Source organism: Schistocerca cancellata, chromosome 6 (assembly GCF_023864275.1).
Source record: "Schistocerca cancellata isolate TAMUIC-IGC-003103 chromosome 6, iqSchCanc2.1, whole genome shotgun sequence".
Classification (NCBI taxonomy): Eukaryota; Metazoa; Arthropoda; class Insecta; order Orthoptera; family Acrididae; genus Schistocerca; species Schistocerca cancellata.
In genome coordinates this window covers 580,476,341-580,494,701 of record NC_064631.1, presented here as the reverse complement: position 1 = coordinate 580,494,701, position 18,361 = coordinate 580,476,341, and the positions used below count along the sequence as shown (strand labels likewise).

The following is an 18,361-nucleotide window of genomic DNA, read 5'->3' as shown; positions in this document are numbered from 1 at the left end:
CACCAAACCCGAGAAGCTGCAACTAGGCTCAAATTTATACAATGTGTGAAGCAATGTAAGCAAACATACACACCATGTGATGTTGATTTGCCAGGCTTAGTAATCAAGTATGATTTTTTCCTGTAAATAGTGTGGCACATTATAAGTAGAGCCAATAATCCACAATATTATTATATGTTTAGCTCCTGATAAAGAAGGTAGCATGAAGGCTTTAGAGTTGTCTGATCCAATTCTGACTGAGGTGCTAAGAATTGCTAAAGTTCACAGTACTTCTGGTGTTGACTTTCTTGGTAGTAGAAGTCACTGTTGCCCACTAAACTGATGACAACGGATCATTGCAAATCATCCAATTTACCGAACAACCAATTTTCTGGTGAAGCTTTGTTCACTAGTAACAGATGCAGATAACGGTTCACAGTCCTTATTGTTGGTAGAGGCACAGCACTTCATTTGTTATCGACATGTCCCAAAGCAAAGACTCACAGGAAAGTTAGTGCAATCAAATCATGCCCAGACTGCAGGCTAAGGCATTCACAATGCCACTGTCCACTATGTGATGTCACCTGTTTTGCATGAAACAAATGGGGGCATTTAGCACATGTCTACCTCAGCTAGAGAGCAACAACAACAACAACAAAACCATCTGCCAGTGCACTGCATGCTATCTTGCTAGTGCCAGTAGCAGCAGCAGCAGCAGAAGCAGAAGCACATGCTGCAGCTGGAAATTAATGGAGCAGTGGCAGAATTCTAGTTGGACACGGAACAGCTGTGTCTCTTATTAACACGGGCACATACCGGTGCTTTGAGTTCCCACAGCTGCAGTATCCTCAGCAAACAGTGAACAGTCAATTCATAAAAACTATGAATCAAACACTAGAAAGGACAGGAATGTAGCCCGCACCAAAGTCCCTGTTATTGGTGTAATCAAACAATGGAAAATCCAGGATGGGATGTAACAATACTATGAAAAGGAGAGTTGCTACTCTCCGTGTAGTGGAGATGATGAGTCACAGATAGGCACAATAAAAAGACTGTCACAAGTAAATAAAGCTTTCGGCCATTAAGGCCTTTGCCAACAATAGATGTAGACAAATGTAATAAAGAAATGCAAACTGCAGTGGTATGGGCACATTACGAGAAAGGGTGACAGCACACAGTGGGGATGATGATGATGATGATGATAAACATGGAGGAGAGAGGATTCCTGAGATATGATGTCCAGGAACAGTAATCTATGGAAGACAGAAGGAGATGGTGAGCACTTTTACACCATTTCTGGAAAACTGGTGCTGGAAAATGATAACTGATTTGCCCTTTTGTTTACTTGTCCTGCCGATTTAGTTATATTTATGCACTTTTCAACTTATTCCTGATTTAGCTCATGCAGAAAACTGTAAGAAAACAAAATCGAGAATGCAGTGGCCGTTTCATCAACTTTATCTTTTATTTATTAATTTTTTTAACCTGACAGTATTCTGTATGAATGCCACATCAACACAGGGACTCTGAAGTGCTATATAGAAGCTGATCATAGTGGTAATCTTGATACTGGACGATCAACATCTAGGATGATCTGTGTTTTTTTCTGGTGTACCTAATAGCTGGTTAGTTGATAAACAGACTAAAGCCGCAATACCCACAGAAATTGAGACTGTTTCACTTCATGAAGCTGCTGCTGAAATTATCTGGATTAAAAAGTATCCTCACTGACCTCAATCAGCTGCTCCTTCCTCTCTTTCTGGTGACCTTTATCCATCCCATGCCACATCAGGAATGATGTGCAATTCTGCAGACAACCAACCACACCCGTAAATATGCTACTCTTACTGGCACTCAAGGTGTATCGAGTGCATGCCTACCTGAAAACACGTTGCACTGCTTTGAAGGTTTTCTCTGTAGAGGCACATTTTTAAAATTCTCAATAAATGGAGATGGGTACCACCAAGGTTATTGCCAAACTGAGTGGGGGAGTGTCTTAGAGGCACTCTTTGCCATTTAACTCACACATGTGACAACGTTACGCCCCTCTGTCGTGATCATGAGACATGAGGATGTGAAACAGGTGCAATTGAGAAGCATAAGAACCGTCTGCTGTTTCGGATCACGTTCAAATTTTGTTAAATGGTTTTGAACAGTCCCTAGTGGTCCACTGTGTATACCAGAGCAAAAATTGTGATCGCACTCCACTCCAAATGGGTGAGATCATGTTCTATGTGGTTGGTAGCCCATGATGTCCTTGGAGAAAGGTTGGTGCACCAGGGAGACGCCAGCAGTATCAAAGATTGTAAAAACATCTTCCTGTTGCTCATTGCACTGAGAACTGTCGTTTTCAGTTATGAAATATGTGGGTTGGGTTGTTTTTGGGGAAGGAGACCAGACAGCGAGGTCATCGGTCTCATCGGATTAGAGAAGGACGGGGAAGGAAGTCGGCCGTGCCCTTTCAAAGGAACCATCCCGGCATTTGCCTGGAGCGATTTAGGGAAATCACGGAAAACCTAAATCAGGATGGCCGGACGCGGGATTGAACCGTCGTCCTCCCGAATACGAAATATGTGGGAATCAATGTCCCAAACAAAGGAGTGGTTTCATTGACATTCTTTATGCCATCCCCTGAGGCTTTTTTGTATCAATTCTGAGTGGCAGTCTACCTGAAATGTTTACCTTGGCCACCCATAAGAAAACTGCACGACTTCAAAGATGGGTTTTGGGGTTCTGACCTACATCAGAGCTGTCAAATGAAGGGGTAGAATGTGGTTACGAAGGGATGTGACAACCTTCCCTTCTTGTGACATGTCCATGCTGGTGTTGGGAAGAATTGTGGTGAAATTTGGTACTAATGAGACATCTTTATTGCACTTTACATGCCATATGAAGTTCTGAGCTCTGGCCTTTTTTTCACATGTGTTGACACCTTGCAGTCTGAAGCAACTTCGATCTTGATGGTGATGACACAGGGCACCTGCTTTTGCATCATTACAGAGGAAGATTGTAGACTTTTTGGGCCAAATTTCAAACTTATGCACCACAATGGGAGACAATTATGAGGTTTCAAAAAAGTGATCCTTTAATTCTGTTGCATAGTGTATATGCCTGCACTGAAATGAACACTGCATATGATGCATTGTCACTATGAGAATACTTCTACATGTCACTGTGTTGGGGCAAACCCATAAACAGAAATCATCAAAAATTGGTCTTTTCCGGCAGTGGACTGGGGAAGATTCCAGTTTCACAACCGACAGCAGAGTAATTTTTTGCCAAGCATTTCAAAAACAAGTACACAAGAACAGGTTATTTTTATCATTCATTTTATCTACAAGTCTTCTTGCTCGTCTTTTCCCTCAGATTTTGGAATCGGAATTTAAAATTACTTCATTGACATGCATTTATGATTCAATTGATGTTGATATTTTACATGATCATGTTCTTATTTTTTTAGTTACTGCCATTTTCTTTTGTTTCAATTTTAGTTAAGCCATGATAAAAAGTCACATTTCTTTCAACATAAAGATTTCACAGCTCACGGTATGAGCATCACTAGGAAGAAGAACAAACAACAGATTCCATCATTAATTTCCTTTATGACTAGTTCAGTGGCAGCTAATGTGCAACAGAATATACTAAAGAATCCTACTTTTATGGGGTTCCTGCAGAGTGTCAGAGGTTGCATTTACCACATCAGTCGACACTGCATAAAAATTATTCGAAACAGCTGTATGAAAGGGGTATTGCTGATATTCAAAAAGGCACTGATACCACTATATTTGGCTTTCAGTCAACAAGACAACTGGAAGTCGTGGCAGATTTATAGCTAATGCTGTGGTGGGGAAATTACATTTCCCAGCACCAAGAAAACTGCACTTACTCACAAATCACAGTACTGTGGTTGGCATAGTGAGTGATATCCTACACATTCTATGGCCAGAAGATAGGGATGACAAATTTTTGCTGTTGGTGACAGCAGAAGCAACACTGAAAGAATTCTATCCCAGTGTGATCCACTGCACCTGCCTTACCCATGTCCTGTACTGTCTGGCACAGGAAATCAAAAGTACTCATAATTTTCCTGAGTTAACAGTATGATTTCTTTTGTTAATAAAGTATACTGACTGGCACAAAAAAATGCAACACCCAATAAATGATGCATGTCATTGCATAATTATTTACTTAATCAAAGAGAACTACTTCAACCAATTTTTTGAGATGAGGTATGTTACTGGCGTTGCTTTGCGAGCAAACAATGAAGTGTTGATTGTTTATTGCACTAACCTCAATTGCTGCTTCCTGTGCAGCTTGGAAAACACATCACTGAATGTGAGCGAATAATGTTTTTCCATTCTTGTAGCACTTACTGTTGTACCCTGAATTCTTCTCCTTTCAGGATCTTTCGTGACTGTCATAATCAGCTTTCTGGAGTAAACATGCTGTTAAGCCCTGAACAAGATGCAGAAGAAGTTGCTTTGGTGGAAAATGGCCATGGTAGGCATTACATTGCAGAAGTGTTGAGGACTATACCTTCCACGATTTCCACAAGTGTACAAAGGTACAGGGAAACTGGAGACACTGCAAGGAGATGAGGCCCGAGAAGAGCAACATCAGAGAGAGATGACCGCTGCTCACAACTTCATGTTCTCTGTAACTATCAAACCACCACTACTGAAGCATGAAATCGACTCCATCAAGTTTGAGGGGTCAATGTTAGTGAGAGAACCATTTGAAGAAGACAGGAAGAAGTGAATCTTCAGTCCATTGGACCTGCTACATGTCTGGAACTCACCAGAGAGCATTGCACAGCTCAACTACATTTTGGAAGGGAACATCTTGGCTGGATGGTACAACAATGGGATCAAGTGTTGTTCACCGATGAGTCACGACTTGGCCTCTGATCATCTTAGAGAGGAGAAAGGGTCTGGAGAAGGCCAGGGGAAGGTATTCCCCATTCACTTTCTCATCCAGGATGCCTTTACAGGGTGGTTCTGTGATGGGGTGGGCAGGAATCAATACAGCTGCGAGGTCAGATCTGGTCTTCGTGGAGCATGAGAGCTTTACTGCACATCACTATGTGGAAGAAATCCTTCTGGAGCATGTTGTGCCTTTCGCTCCATTTATTGGTAATGATTTACACTAATGCATGACAATGCACTCCCACCTTGTGAGAATTGTGCAAGAGTTCTTGGATGAAAGAAGGATTCATACTACGGGTTGGTCTGGTCAAGGCCCTGATTTGAATCCTATTGAGCATGTTTGGGACCGGCTGGGGAGAAGAGCCCGTCAGCACTATCCAGATCTATGGAATGCCCTCCTGGAAGAATGGGATGTGAATCATCAACAGGACATTACTGCATTAATCAGGAGCATGCCTGAAAGGTTGAATGCCATCACTTGTACAAGAGGTGGCAATAAAAGCTTATGGAGATGTAAATAGAGGTCTCAGAGGTCATCTCCGAGGTCTGTGAAGTAAAGTGCAAAATGTATAACATCAAAACAGTAACGCATTACCTTCCTAGGCTTACTCAAAATTTCCTTGAAGTGTGCATCTCTGGCTTAATTTGTTACATTTGTTTATGATCGTCGTCCTTTTCTCATTGTTGGACACTTAAGTGGGACTGTACCAAAATATTCCATCATAAGTTAGTGGATTAGTGTCACAAATTTAAAATAAATTTCAGTTTTTGTAAGAAATTGAAGTGTTGCATTTTTCATGCCGGTCAGTGTATTTTTTAAAGCTCCCACCCACATTCATTCCTTAAAGAAAATAGCTCCAAACATTCCCCTCCTACCTGAACCTATACCTTTACGTTGGTGCACTTGGCTCTTGATAGCCTTATATTATGCCAAACACTACCAAGAAGTCAAAGAGGTAGTAGACACACTTGACTCTACTGAAAAAGCTCTTATTGAAAAAGTCAAGGCATACCTTGAGAATAATAAGCATGTTGCATCGTTGTCTTTTTTAGAGCTCACTTTCAACATCTACCTGTCACAACTTCAGCTCCTAGAGTCCATATCTCTACCACTGAAAGAGCTGTACACATTAGCTCAGACATGCAAATCTATCTGGAGGAAATACATGGTTCAGTGGGCACAGCATGTGTCACTAAATTAAGGAATATTCTTCTGAGTAATTCCGGATATGAATAAATTGGGGAGAAGTTCGAAGGTGAAGTGTGTTGGGAGCCACGAGAAATTGCATCGATGAACTATGCACCATTGACCTATTGTACTGCGAAGAGATCTTTCCCAGTCTACAAAAAATACTGAGAGACAAGAGAAAAAGTTTCACTTTACAAAACATAAAATGTGGTTAACTGTGTACTGCAATACCAAAATAAAATTTCTTGCTGGCTGTAGAATTAGGCCAGGGATTGTGATCATACACAGGTACACATCTGACGTGCGTGTTTTTATGTGAGTGACACATGAAAAGAATTTTTCAGTAAAACAGTTTTTATTACCATATTATAAAAAAAGAAAATAAAATAGTTTCAGTATGGGTAAATATCTCGATTGTCGCTGATTTTTTTCTGAGTGCCAATATAAGGAATAGTTAATTACTTATTTGCCACACTGAACTAAAATAACTTTGTCAAAATTGTAATAAAATTTTCTATTGTTCAGTCACATTAATGTGACCAACATCTGCATTTGACATCAACATGCAATAACCACTCACGGACGGCACATGGCAGCACTTGCAGTGGATGGTATGTAAAGCATGTCAGGGGGATGTGGAAAACAATGTAACCATTGACCCAATGTGCAAACCAAGTGATTTATCTGATGTCTACAAGGGCATGACCATTGTCTTTCAGGCCAAGGGGGAAAGCATTTGTGAAACGGCCAAGTTTGTAAACTGTTCGCATGGCACTGCGGTTAAAGTATACCACGCACGGCAACATGATGTGGCCTAAACTGGCGCTGAGGCACCTGTGATGTACCATTGGCCATAGATGACAGGGGTGAATGATGGCTGTGGAGACGTGTATGGGTGAATAGACATGCAACAGTTGAGCAACTGACCACTCAGATGAACAAAGGGAAAATCAACAGTGTCTCCTCATTGATCATTAAGAGAATCTTGGTACCCATAGGACTCCACAGCTAGTGCCTGGTTCAAGCACTCACACCAACTTTGCATGCCAATACTACAACCAGATGTACACTGAGTGGCAACAGGTGGTCTTTCCTGATGAATCATGTTTTATGCTCCACTGGGCAGATGGCCATTTGCGTGTACAGCGTGAAATGTCTGAAAGCAAACACCCCTCTAACAATGGCTGGAAGGGCCCAGGCCAAAGGAGAAAGCATTACTGTCTGTGGACTGTTCCCACGGCATTTGCTGGGTGATCTCATAATTCTGGAAGGCACAATGGACTAACACAAATATGCATCTATTCTTGGGGACCATGTCAACCTCTACATTCAGTTTGTTTTTCTTTGGCACACTGCATCCACTGCCAGGACAATTTACCATACTCCCCTGACCACCAAACTTCCCGGCTTTAAACCCAATTGAGAATCTGTGGGACCACCTCGATCAAGCTGTTCGTGCCACGGATCCTCGACTGAGGAACCTAGTGCAGCTGACCGTGGCACTGGAGTTGGCATGGCTCCACATCTCTGTCAGTATGTCACAGAACACCACTGACCTCATCAATAAAGCCACAGCTTGTAAGGGGATGGCACACTGAACTGAGGCTCACGCCATACCTCCTTGCCTTCTACATCTGCCAGTTTGTTGCCCTGGCACCCAGCAGAAAGTCACCTCCTACCCCAGCCTCTCTAGGTGGAGAAGGGAATCCCGGTTATCTTGGACTACCTTATCTGCTAGGTACCAATGTGAAGGGTGCTCAGGTAGTCTGAACATGTGAGGAATTTAGCAGCTGCACAAAATCTCACCTCCGCCAGGGCCTGTAATATTGCATATTATTTCACATCAACAACAGTGATGTCTTGGGGCAACAGGATCATCAGGACACAATCAGGGAAAACAACAAAGCAATCAATGGAGACCCCTCTTTAACTCATCTTTGAACACAGCTATAAAGTTTTGGTGATCATTTAAAATGTCATAAAATATGGTATTAAAAACAGACGCAGGAGTGCAGCCTTCCCTATACTGCATTAAATCTAAAATTATTCTGGGCCTCTGCAGTAACCACGGAGGAAATTTGCTAAAATGCTGGATTTGGGTTTGTATTAGCTCCACACCAAGTGACTGCAGAACATACTTCATGCAGATCTCGTACGGCCTTGTTGCTCATTGACAATAGGAGAAAAGGTGTTCCATAGCTGGACGAACAACAGTATGGTATACTGGTGAATTGGAAAAAAAAAAATCTTTTATGCTTGATGCATCACAAGGAATGCCACTGGATGGTGAATGGCAGTTCCCCAGCCTCATCACAAAGTCTGGCTGTCGGGTTGGTCCTGTTAGCACTCATAGCCAGCCTGATCCCCTCATGGTGTATAGCTTCAATGACCTTCAGTAAGGTCTTGCTGATTTGTGCACTATGCACCCAAAGTCAAGTCGCAATCACACAAAAGCTCTTTAAATTTTGGCAGAAGTGCCCTGTATGCTCCCCAAGACATGTGGCTAAGGCACTTTTAAGTGTTTTCTGGACCCTTGCTTTAAAGTCTTTTAGATGTGGTACCCATGACAGTTCGAAATGAAAAGTGAGGTCCAGAAACCAGAGGTAGAACAATAAATGGCATAAACTGTTCACAAATAATAAGCACTGCACAGAACATGTTACTATGTATGGTATGCTGTTTATAAGTATGGCAAAGAGGTTACCAATTCCCTCGGGAACATCATTCTCCTGCTCAAAACTACTTGACAGCACATCGCCAACTCAGTATCTAAAAAAGTGTTTAGATAAGAAGTAATGAATTAATATGGGGAGGGGCCACAAAAGCCCCACTGGAGGACCTGTCCCAGAATATTGTACCTCCAAGTAGATCATACGCCTTACTTATGTCAGAGAATATCCCTATGCTTATGAAAGCTTGCTGGACAGCCGCCTCTAGCAAGGTCAGATTGTTGACAGAGGAGTGATTTCTCTTGAATTCACGTCATAGTGGCTAAGGAGCTGCCTGGTCACAAACATCCACACCAAATGATGGTTGACCATTCGCTCCAAGGCCTCTTCTACACAGCTTATTAAGGTGATGCTCCCTTAGCTATTGACACATTCGGTCCTTTATTGATTTGAGGAGAGATATTAAAATTGCATCCCTGCATGAGTTGGGAAATTGTCCTGTCTGCCAGAGGGAATTAAAACATTATATGAGATTTCTTTTGATGCTGTTGGCAAGTTTAGCATCATGCTGTACCAGATTTGCTCATGACCAAGCACAGTATCATGAGCCTCAGACAGAGCCAAAACCAGTTCTCACATGACTCAAAATTGGTGTACCCTAAGTCCAACTCACCCCTCTCCTTGGTAGTGTCAGAACGCTGGATCCTTGTTGGCAATGGCAGTAGTCATCCCAAAATGTTCTGCTGATGCATGGGTGATGTCTTCAGGTGTAGTTAGGAGACGACTCTGCTTCAACACTGGTGCTATAGGTAAGAAACTGCTTTTATGATAACTGGTGGCTTCCTATTCTTTCATAGAACATGTGAACCAAACACATGCCATGCCTTTTTCTTTCCCTCCTTGATTATGCAAAGAGCTTTGACTTTAAAAAGCTGGGAGGTTTTATGCTATTTGGAGGCACTTAAAAACTGTCACAGAGCAGCAGTACTTGTCAGTTCACCAAGGCATAGGCTGCCTTCGAAGATGACCTGAGGACTACAGGGTGGATAAGCCAGAGGTGTGGTGAAACCGATGTGTGATGCAGTTCCTTGCTTCCTGAACACTGTCTCTTTGTTCAAACAGACCCAGATGGCTGAACAACTTCCCATTAGCTGGAGGTATAGCCTTGTAACACAGGGGCATCAGTAACTTTAAAACATATTTCCTGTAAACACAAGCACTGAGGATGTCCCTGCATTCGGAGTTTCAGTTCTTCCGCAAGTGTCCTGAACTCATTGATGTTCTACTGTAGAATGGAGGCCATTTCATTGGTGAAGTTTTTCTTTCACCCTGTACCTCTACTGAGGTGGAAATCCTACAATGGATGGAAGCTTAGTCTGGAAGCTAAATGGTTGCTCTTGGAAGGCTTTGTATTCCACCCTGTCGGCAAAGCTTGATCATCGGAAATGTCAGATTCACATGGTCTGGTTGATGCTTCCCTTTAGGTTAGGAGAAGACATTGGAAAAACATTAATGGCAGTGCTAGCGGTAGTGCTGAACTATTTGCTGCAGTCTGCCTTTTCATGCAGCTTAAGCTCTATAATGTCGGAAAGTATGGCTTTTTCTGATTGTGTGTCTAAGGCTAAGCACCTTCACAACTGCATTTACAAATACAGTGTGCTGACACTAGTTACATTCCTTTGTGTAAAGGCATTAGCTTTTTGAATAGGCTTCGTAAGAGCTGAAACAAATGAAGTACTAAAAGTGGGAAGTTGCATAGACTTAAAGTTCTTTCTGGCCTCACAGTAAGGGATATGCTTTGTTTTCTTGAGCTCCTATATCTCCCTTTCTTCTAGATTAAACACTGCAGCCTCTATTACAGACAGTGTGATCCCCAGCACAATTTACACACTTCGTAGGAGATGTAAGGATTAAGGACACTGATACGACCAGTTTGTTATCCACCTGGTTCATTATATTTTGCACATACACCACACCTTCTTGAGCCTACTCATCTTTCAGTTCCTCTTTAGAAATATCCACAATATCTCCGCAGAACACAACACCTTTGCTGTAGCTCAACATGTTGTATAACTTTGTTTCAGTTGCATTTAGCTCTCTTGAGAGTGGAGTGTTGTTGTTTGTTGGGAGCTAGAAGTTTTATCCAACAGTGTACAATTTCGCAATCACTTCGAAGATTTTAAAGTTCCAGCAATGCTCTGTAAAATTCTTTTGGATGCAGAAAAGGCAAACTTTTTCAAATCTGCTCTCTTTCCTTTTAACTATTAAAAGCACATGCTGTCTAGTAGCATACATTCTATTATTAGAAACATAAGTATCTGAATTAATTCCTGTATCTAGAGAACTGGCAACACCAGCCCTCTTGTTAGTTTGGCTGTTGATACGCATTCCACTGGAAGCTGAAAGGGGCAAGTCTGACAGTTTCATCTCAGACCCATGAGCACCTAGAGAAACAGAGATCCACCCAAACAAAGCCCCATTTGCCAGGATACACCTTATATTCCCCAGTCCGCAGCTCGTGGTCTCGTTCTCAAGCACGGGGTCCTGGGTTCGATTCCCGCCAGCATCATGGATTTTCACCTGCCTTGAGACGACTGAGTGTTTGTGTCGTCCGCATCAATTCATCATCATTCATGTAAGTGGCGAGACTGGACTGAGCGAAGGTTGGGAATTTGTACGGGCGCTGATAACCGTGCAGTTGAGTGCCCCACAAACCAAATATCATCATCATCATTTTATATTCCCCAGAGGTTGCCCACTAATGACTGTTCCACTTCAACCATTATGCACCTCATCTGTGCACAGCACACCTTCAGATTTGTAGTTTTTACCATCCAGGTGGTAAAGCCAAATGTCAATTCCAATGTTCCACGGCTGCACTGTATGGTGGCCACTGAAGCGTGCCCAGAGCTTACAGCTGACTGAGTCTGGCTCCAGCTGCCGAAAGCTAACTTTGCGACAGTCTTTTTGTTGTGCCTTTCTGCAACTCAGGATCTCCGCGATATGGTGAGCAGCAAATATCCTTTTCATAATATTGTTACATTCCATCCTGGATTTGCCCATTGTTTGATTTTACAGGAAGACTGAGAGAGAGATGGACAGTCCTGGGACAGAGTGGAGATGGAAGAATGGCGGGAGAACCATAAAATATGGAGAGGCTTATGTTCCCTAGCACACTTGATCAGGGGTTGGAAACTGTAAAAGAAGATGATGAAGATAATGATGATGAAAATTTTAATAGGATTATTAAAATCTAAGAGTGTTGCATGCCATTCACTAATATTACAAATGAAGGAACACACAACCAAAGCTAAACGCAACACTTTCAAATATTACACGGAAGGATAGCAACATATTATGTTATGACAGTTCAAATAACACATAACCAGCTTTCAGGTACCAGTTTCTTGTTCCTCCATCACACAAATGGCAACTGATTATAAACAACTAACATCTGTATAGTTGCATATAGAAATTATGGAAGAGTAATATGCCATATCCTAATTTTTGCCAGGTGAACTGGGATAAGTTGCTGTGTCAAGTGGGTTGGCTAGAGGGAGAAAGAAGCGGGAAGAGGAGAGGAACGGGGAGGGGTAGCTGGCAGTTCAGAGGATGGCAGCAGGAGTACAGGATACGAATGCAACACACAGGTACTGGAGCTGGTGAGTTTATGCAATGCACGATGACCTGGAGGCATTGCTGGGATGTGGGTCACATGGCAGAGGAAGCGGAAGCTGCTGGATAAGTGTGCGTGCAGTTGGTTGACAGAGATTGAGTGCCGGAGGATTACAGGAGTGAAGGATGTGTTGTAAGGATAACTCCCATCTGCATAGTTGCGAAAAGCTGGTGCTGGAGGGATGAGTTTCGATGGCACTGGTTGTAAAGCAGCCATTAAACTCTACTGTACTGTGCTCAGCTGGTCTACTCTGCCTTGGCCAGTGTTTGGAAGTGGGCATTCATCCTGGTGGGCAGGTGAATGGCCATCATGCCCATAGAAATTTCATCAGAGCTACATATGATGTGGGAGCTTTCACAGGTGGCTCTGCTTCACGTGGGATAGGACGCACCTGTGGCAGGATGGGATTAGGATATGCTGGGTGAGTGAATTGGGCTGCACCTGCATCTTCCACAGGGACATGACCCCTTTGGAAGGGGATTGGAGTGGGAGGGGCATAAGGTTGGACCAAGAAGTCGTGCAGGTTGAACTGGCAGAAGAATAAAACTTTAGGCAGGTGGGATCCGGAGTATGATGTCCTTTATTTCTGGGCATGATGTTTGAGAGTCGAGGTCCTGGTGAAGGTCATGATTTGGTTGCTATAGTTTGGGCTGATATTGAATGATGATGGGGGGCACTTCTTTGCAGTTGGTTTTTGGTAGTGCTGGGAGGATTATGGATGTGTGAGGACGTGGTGCAGGACATCTGTTTGCAGACTGGTTTGGTGGGCAGTGCCTGACTGTAAAGTCCTTGGTGAGGCCTTCAGTATACTGGGCAAGGAAATTCGTGACACTGAAGGTATGCAGTTCACATCTGGCCACGGGAAATGGCTGCAATATTTTTGTGTGGAAGGGGTGACAGCTGTGAAAATTTAGGCACTGTTAGTGATTAGTGGACTTAACACTGACAGATGTAACGATGGAGCCATTAGAGAGTTGGAGACTAACATCCAGCAAAGTGCCATGTTGATATGAGGACCAGGTGAAGCAGACGGGACTATTTAGAGCATGCTTCTACAATTCGGTCTCCTTTACTTCTATATAAATATTAGTGTCATTGGGAATTCACATTCCTGTGTTTAAGTATTCTGATAAACTGCAAGAGAAGCCAATGAGATACCCTTTAACTTTATTTCTAAATATTGTAAATTTCAATACTTGAGTAGCTCAAGATAGCTGTGTACTGATAGATAATGTATTTATACAACAAACAGAAATTAAACAAATAGACCCCTATCCTGTGGTAAATGGAATATCAAATCATTATGGACAATTAAGTAATATTACATAACTTAACTACATGTACAACGCACAAACACTCAATGAAAAATTTCTTAATAAACTTTTGGTTATTTCTAAAAATAAATTAAGTACAATACTAGGAGGTCTTTCAGGAAACATTAGACCACTATATGTATCGAAGTACATCCATAACAAAAAACGAATTCTACAAAATACAGGCCAAATGAACCTACTGACGCTGCATATTGGTTTCATCTGTAACATCATGATGATGTGGCATGTAACAGCACATGTACTCAAAAAGAATGAGAATGGAATACTGACAATATTTATTTTGCATCTATATTATTTTTTTATAATGTACATGTGGTAACATATTAGGTATAGTGTCAATGTCATGTTAAAAGCTGCCATTATGTTTGTGAGTTGTTGAAGAGGTATTAAATGTTTTTGTGAATCATCAGAGAAAGGTACGATCTCAAAGCACTTTCATACTACAAACAGTATTACATTTTATGAACTCTCAGAAGTAAAAGTTTGTATGAAGTTGCACAATATTCATTGAGACACTGAAAAATAAAGGTCCTATAATTTATATTCTCAGTCGCAAGGTCCTATAATTTATATTCTCAGTCACATTATTAATATGGTATTTTCCCAGACATATTGAAATACACAACATTCCGATAACTCCCTAAGAAAAATGTCTCTACAGATGTCATCAGCTACAGCTCTTCTAACATAATGTTCCAAATTTTTTGAGAAGGTAATGTACATAAGTGTTGTCACCCACCTGAGTATTAATGGGATACTTAGTCAATCACAATTTGGATTAAAACTGCTTTTCTACTAAAAACACCATTTATACCTGCTCAGCCAGATATTTACTATCCAATATATCCCACATATTAGGATTTAGTTTACATAAAGAGGTAAAAAGTTTCAAGTTCTTTTTTATGTATATCAATGAACACTTATTGGAAAAACCATGGAGTTGACACACAAATCTCTAAGTTAATACATTCCGCATATTTTCATTCACTGACACCCTATGGGATGATATTGTGGGATAATTCCTCACAAAGGCAAAATGTATTCATTGAACAAAATAAAATATTAGAATGGTATGCAGAGTTCACGAACATAACTCTTGCAGGTGTCTTTTTAAACAGCTGTAAAATAAACCACAGCTTTGCAGTACATTTATTAACTCATGAAATCCTCTTCAATTTGAGAGTAACTGAGATATTCACCAACACACTGCTAGAAGGAAAAAATAGCTACACTTCCCTCTTGTGGGGCGGGATGAGAGGAAACAGGTTATTGCATACATACATTTATTAGTAATATGTTCCACTTTACTGTGCTCTGTTAAAAGATGTTAACACACCAGTGATATTTTCTGCCTGTTATGTGCTTTCTCCCTTTCAATGGGCTGAATTGTAAGGTGTTAGTGCGCGTTACAATGGGATCTGGCATATGACTTACACGTTTTTTACTATCCAGACTAGCACAAAACGTGCAGCGAGTGAGATATTGTACGGAATGCGTGTAACGGGTAATTTTCTTTGGGTTTCTAAATCGTTAAAGAAGCCAGACTATCATCTCCTCATTTCAGTTAGATTAATACAAAAACTTATTAAGGCGGGTGGCTTATTAAATATTACCTTCGAGTTTCTCTCGTTGCTCTAACTTATACAAGCTTTCATCCGTTTGAAGATAACTGAGGTGTAACTGATCAATCTGCATCCACAGCTCCCTCACTCGATCATGAAGTAAAAAATCTGCCATTATCAGGAAATAAAACCGGCTCCACAGAGAAAGTGGGAGGATCTTCTAACATTTTCCAAAAGCCTCTACTGCGACCATACGCAGCCAGAAGGAATTTGCAACCACGCATAAAATAAATTCCATTTCTTAATAGACACACCACCAAAATAGTCTCTGCTTTCGAAGCATTTACTGCAATAAAACAATAATCAAGGTTCAGTTCACTACCACTGACATACAGAAACATCGCCTCTCCAAATAAAAACAAAAACATTATTACCAAATTCATTGTTATACACCCTTACACCTGTAAATGTATATTTACCTTAGCAGTGCTGCCAACACAAAGTCCACCATCTAAAAACTTTGTCATAATTTTTATGTCATGTCAAGAATCAGTAAAATCAGGACAGAACCCTTCAAGTCAGATTATATAACCTGAACGAAGCGGTAAATAAAAATTTAGAACCGTTTACAATTTGCTTTCGTAATATCACTGTACTTAACAAAAACAAAAGGCTATGCGAGTGGAAATCCAAACTTATTTAGGAAGAAAATCTTTGCATTTATACTAGCACATTTTCAGTTTCTTCGACCTGACTTGTAGAATTCATTCGGTTTACTCGCGAGTCCTAACTTATCTTAAACCTAGAACTATGAACACATGATTACAGGTAGCAGACGTTTGTGTTTCCGGCGAACTGATTTGTAACGTAAATAATAACTACCTTCAACAATCGTGTTGGTGAGTAAACAATCAAATTTCTGAGTTGTACTAGAATGCTAACATAATATATAAAACGCCTCTTTGCTTATCGAAGTAAAAATATCGGCGAAGAGACAAAATAGAACTCTATCTCTTTGAGCATCGTTGATTATGGACATCTTTGTAATTATTTTGTGTAAGGACTGCGAGGAATATCTTTATGGATAGAGTCGCAAAGGTGCTATTAGAGTGACATCTACCGGTTAATTCTGTAAGTAAGAGAACTTGGGCGAGACGTAAGGATATGTGTGCACCGAACCTCGTTTCCCAGTTTTCCGTGGCGGGATGTGAGGAGCCATCTTGGATTTTACTCTTTGAGAAGCCGGTTCGTCTTTAAATACGGGACTGTGCTCTGGACACACGATAATTTTCTTGGGTTATTTTGTAACTGTTGAGCTGTGTAGTGTCTCCACATTAATAAGTGCACCAAGATTTTGATCCGGAATGTTTTAGGTAGGAAGTTAAGGTGTACTGGATATTGTATGGTACCACCGAATACGAGATACGGCGCAAGTAATGGCGTTTGATGGTATGGGAGGGCAGTGGCTGCTTCAGTTAACAAATGGGTTTGTCTCTTAATTGTGGGCTATCGACCAAAGTAGTTCTACTGCAAAATGTTAATAAGTGACTTCGATAACTGCTGTAAATGAGAAATAGGAATTACTGTTGTATCACGGAGCGATTGCGTCTGGAATCTGTCAGATAAGAGTAATTTTTGGTTAGGTAAGAGCGAAGACGATCAGATGCGCATTTCAGTTAAGATGAGGCGGAAAGCTCTGTTGTTAACGCTTCGTTTACACACTGCAAGAGATTAACTTAACCTTAGATAAATTTCTGTTTAGAGGAATCCTGTAGTGCAGAATATACACTGTATACATTAAATGAAATGAATTGGCTTACCCCAAATCTTCGACGCTATTTCACTTTGGTATTCACATGCATATGTTGCAGGAACATTATTGCATTCATATGTTGCGGATAGCGTTGTAAAAGGTGTAAGCTGTTCGAGAGCCCAAATCCATTGGGTCCCAACAATGTCTCTCCCTAGTCGGGCACGTGTGTATGCTGATGTAAATTCTCATAAACCACGAGAGTATTGGGACTATGAATCATATGTAGTGGATTGGGGGTAAGTTTTTTGTTTACTGCGCGCGATACCGGTATGTTTCGCTCATTATTACCTGATATTTTTAATTTTTTAGGCAGCAGGATGACTATCAGTTAGTACGGAAGCTTGGCCGTGGAAAATACAGTGAAGTGTTTGAAGCCATCAATGTAACAAACAGTGAAAAGTGTGTCGTGAAAATTCTGAAAGTAAGTGGATTATATGTAATAATTATGAATTAGGTTAAATGTTATTGCTCCAATTGGAGGAACACCATTAACTTGTAACAGTGTCGTAAATCCCAAGTTTGTAAATCACGTAGTATGTTCATAGTCTTTTCTCATGAGTATACTATTCCTGTATCTCCCATTCATTTCTTAGTGTTTATAGTTTTTGTGTACGCTAGCTATTGCCCATTTCCTAAACTTGATTACTTTACTGCTAGCTGTACGCAAGAAGTGTAATAGTAATTTAGAAAGTATTCTTGCCAGTTGCGTGTTCATTTTGTGGATGTTTACTTTTTCAGCCAGTGAAAAAGAAGAAAATAAAACGAGAGATAAAGATTTTAGAGAATCTGAGAGGTGGAACGAATATCATCACCTTACAAGCTGTTGTGAAAGATCCAGTTTCAAGAACGCCTGCCCTCATATTTGAACATGTTAATAACACGGACTTCAAACAGTTATATCAGACATTAACAGACTATGACATCAGATACTACTTATACGAGTTACTGAAGGTAAGAAATTAGGATGTGTACACTTCTCATTGGAAACATCAAGTCTTAGTGGCGAGGAAATTGAGCACTTCAGGAAATGTGTTGTGCAGCAGACATTCATAATACTTGAGGCTCAGTGAACGAAACATTTTAGATTGTGATTATTTTGCATTTGATTCCATGGAACTTCAGCAGTGGTTTGATTCTTTGAAGGTGTGTATGTAGTTGGTAGTTGCATCAGTGAGCATTTTCATATTTAGCTTCTGCAGTTAAGTGGAAATGAT

The 18,361-nt window shown here is 41.0% G+C and overlaps 2 protein-coding genes across 6 annotated transcripts in view; one reads left to right on the top strand and one right to left on the bottom strand.

Annotated features, from left to right (window-relative positions):
* LOC126191526 (protein tamozhennic) overlaps window positions 1-15,814 on the bottom strand; it is a 67,794-nt gene extending 51,980 nt beyond the window's left edge. Inside the window, exons 1-2 of one of the 2 annotated variants that reach the window (XM_049932425.1) lie at window positions 15,769-15,814; window positions 15,386-15,680 (exon numbers count right to left, since the gene is read on the bottom strand). In XM_049932425.1, the coding sequence (XP_049788382.1) occupies window positions 15,386-15,509 (124 nt within the window). In that variant the 5' untranslated portion in view covers window positions 15,510-15,680; window positions 15,769-15,814. Of the gene's footprint in view, window positions 1-9,435; window positions 9,570-15,385; window positions 15,681-15,768 lie in introns of those variants that run through there. The other variant, XM_049932426.1, reaches the window with a different exon arrangement.
* Window positions 15,815-16,472: 658 nt separating this feature from the next.
* LOC126191527 (casein kinase II subunit alpha) overlaps window positions 16,473-18,361 on the top strand; it is a 79,069-nt gene continuing 77,180 nt past the window's right edge. The window contains exons 1-4 of one of the 4 annotated variants that reach the window (XM_049932430.1): window positions 16,473-16,579; window positions 17,206-17,383; window positions 17,457-17,568; window positions 17,886-18,098. In XM_049932430.1, the coding sequence (XP_049788387.1) occupies window positions 17,289-17,383; window positions 17,457-17,568; window positions 17,886-18,098 (420 nt within the window). In that variant the 5' untranslated portion in view covers window positions 16,473-16,579; window positions 17,206-17,288. The other 3 variants (XM_049932428.1, XM_049932431.1, XM_049932429.1) reach the window with 3 other exon arrangements.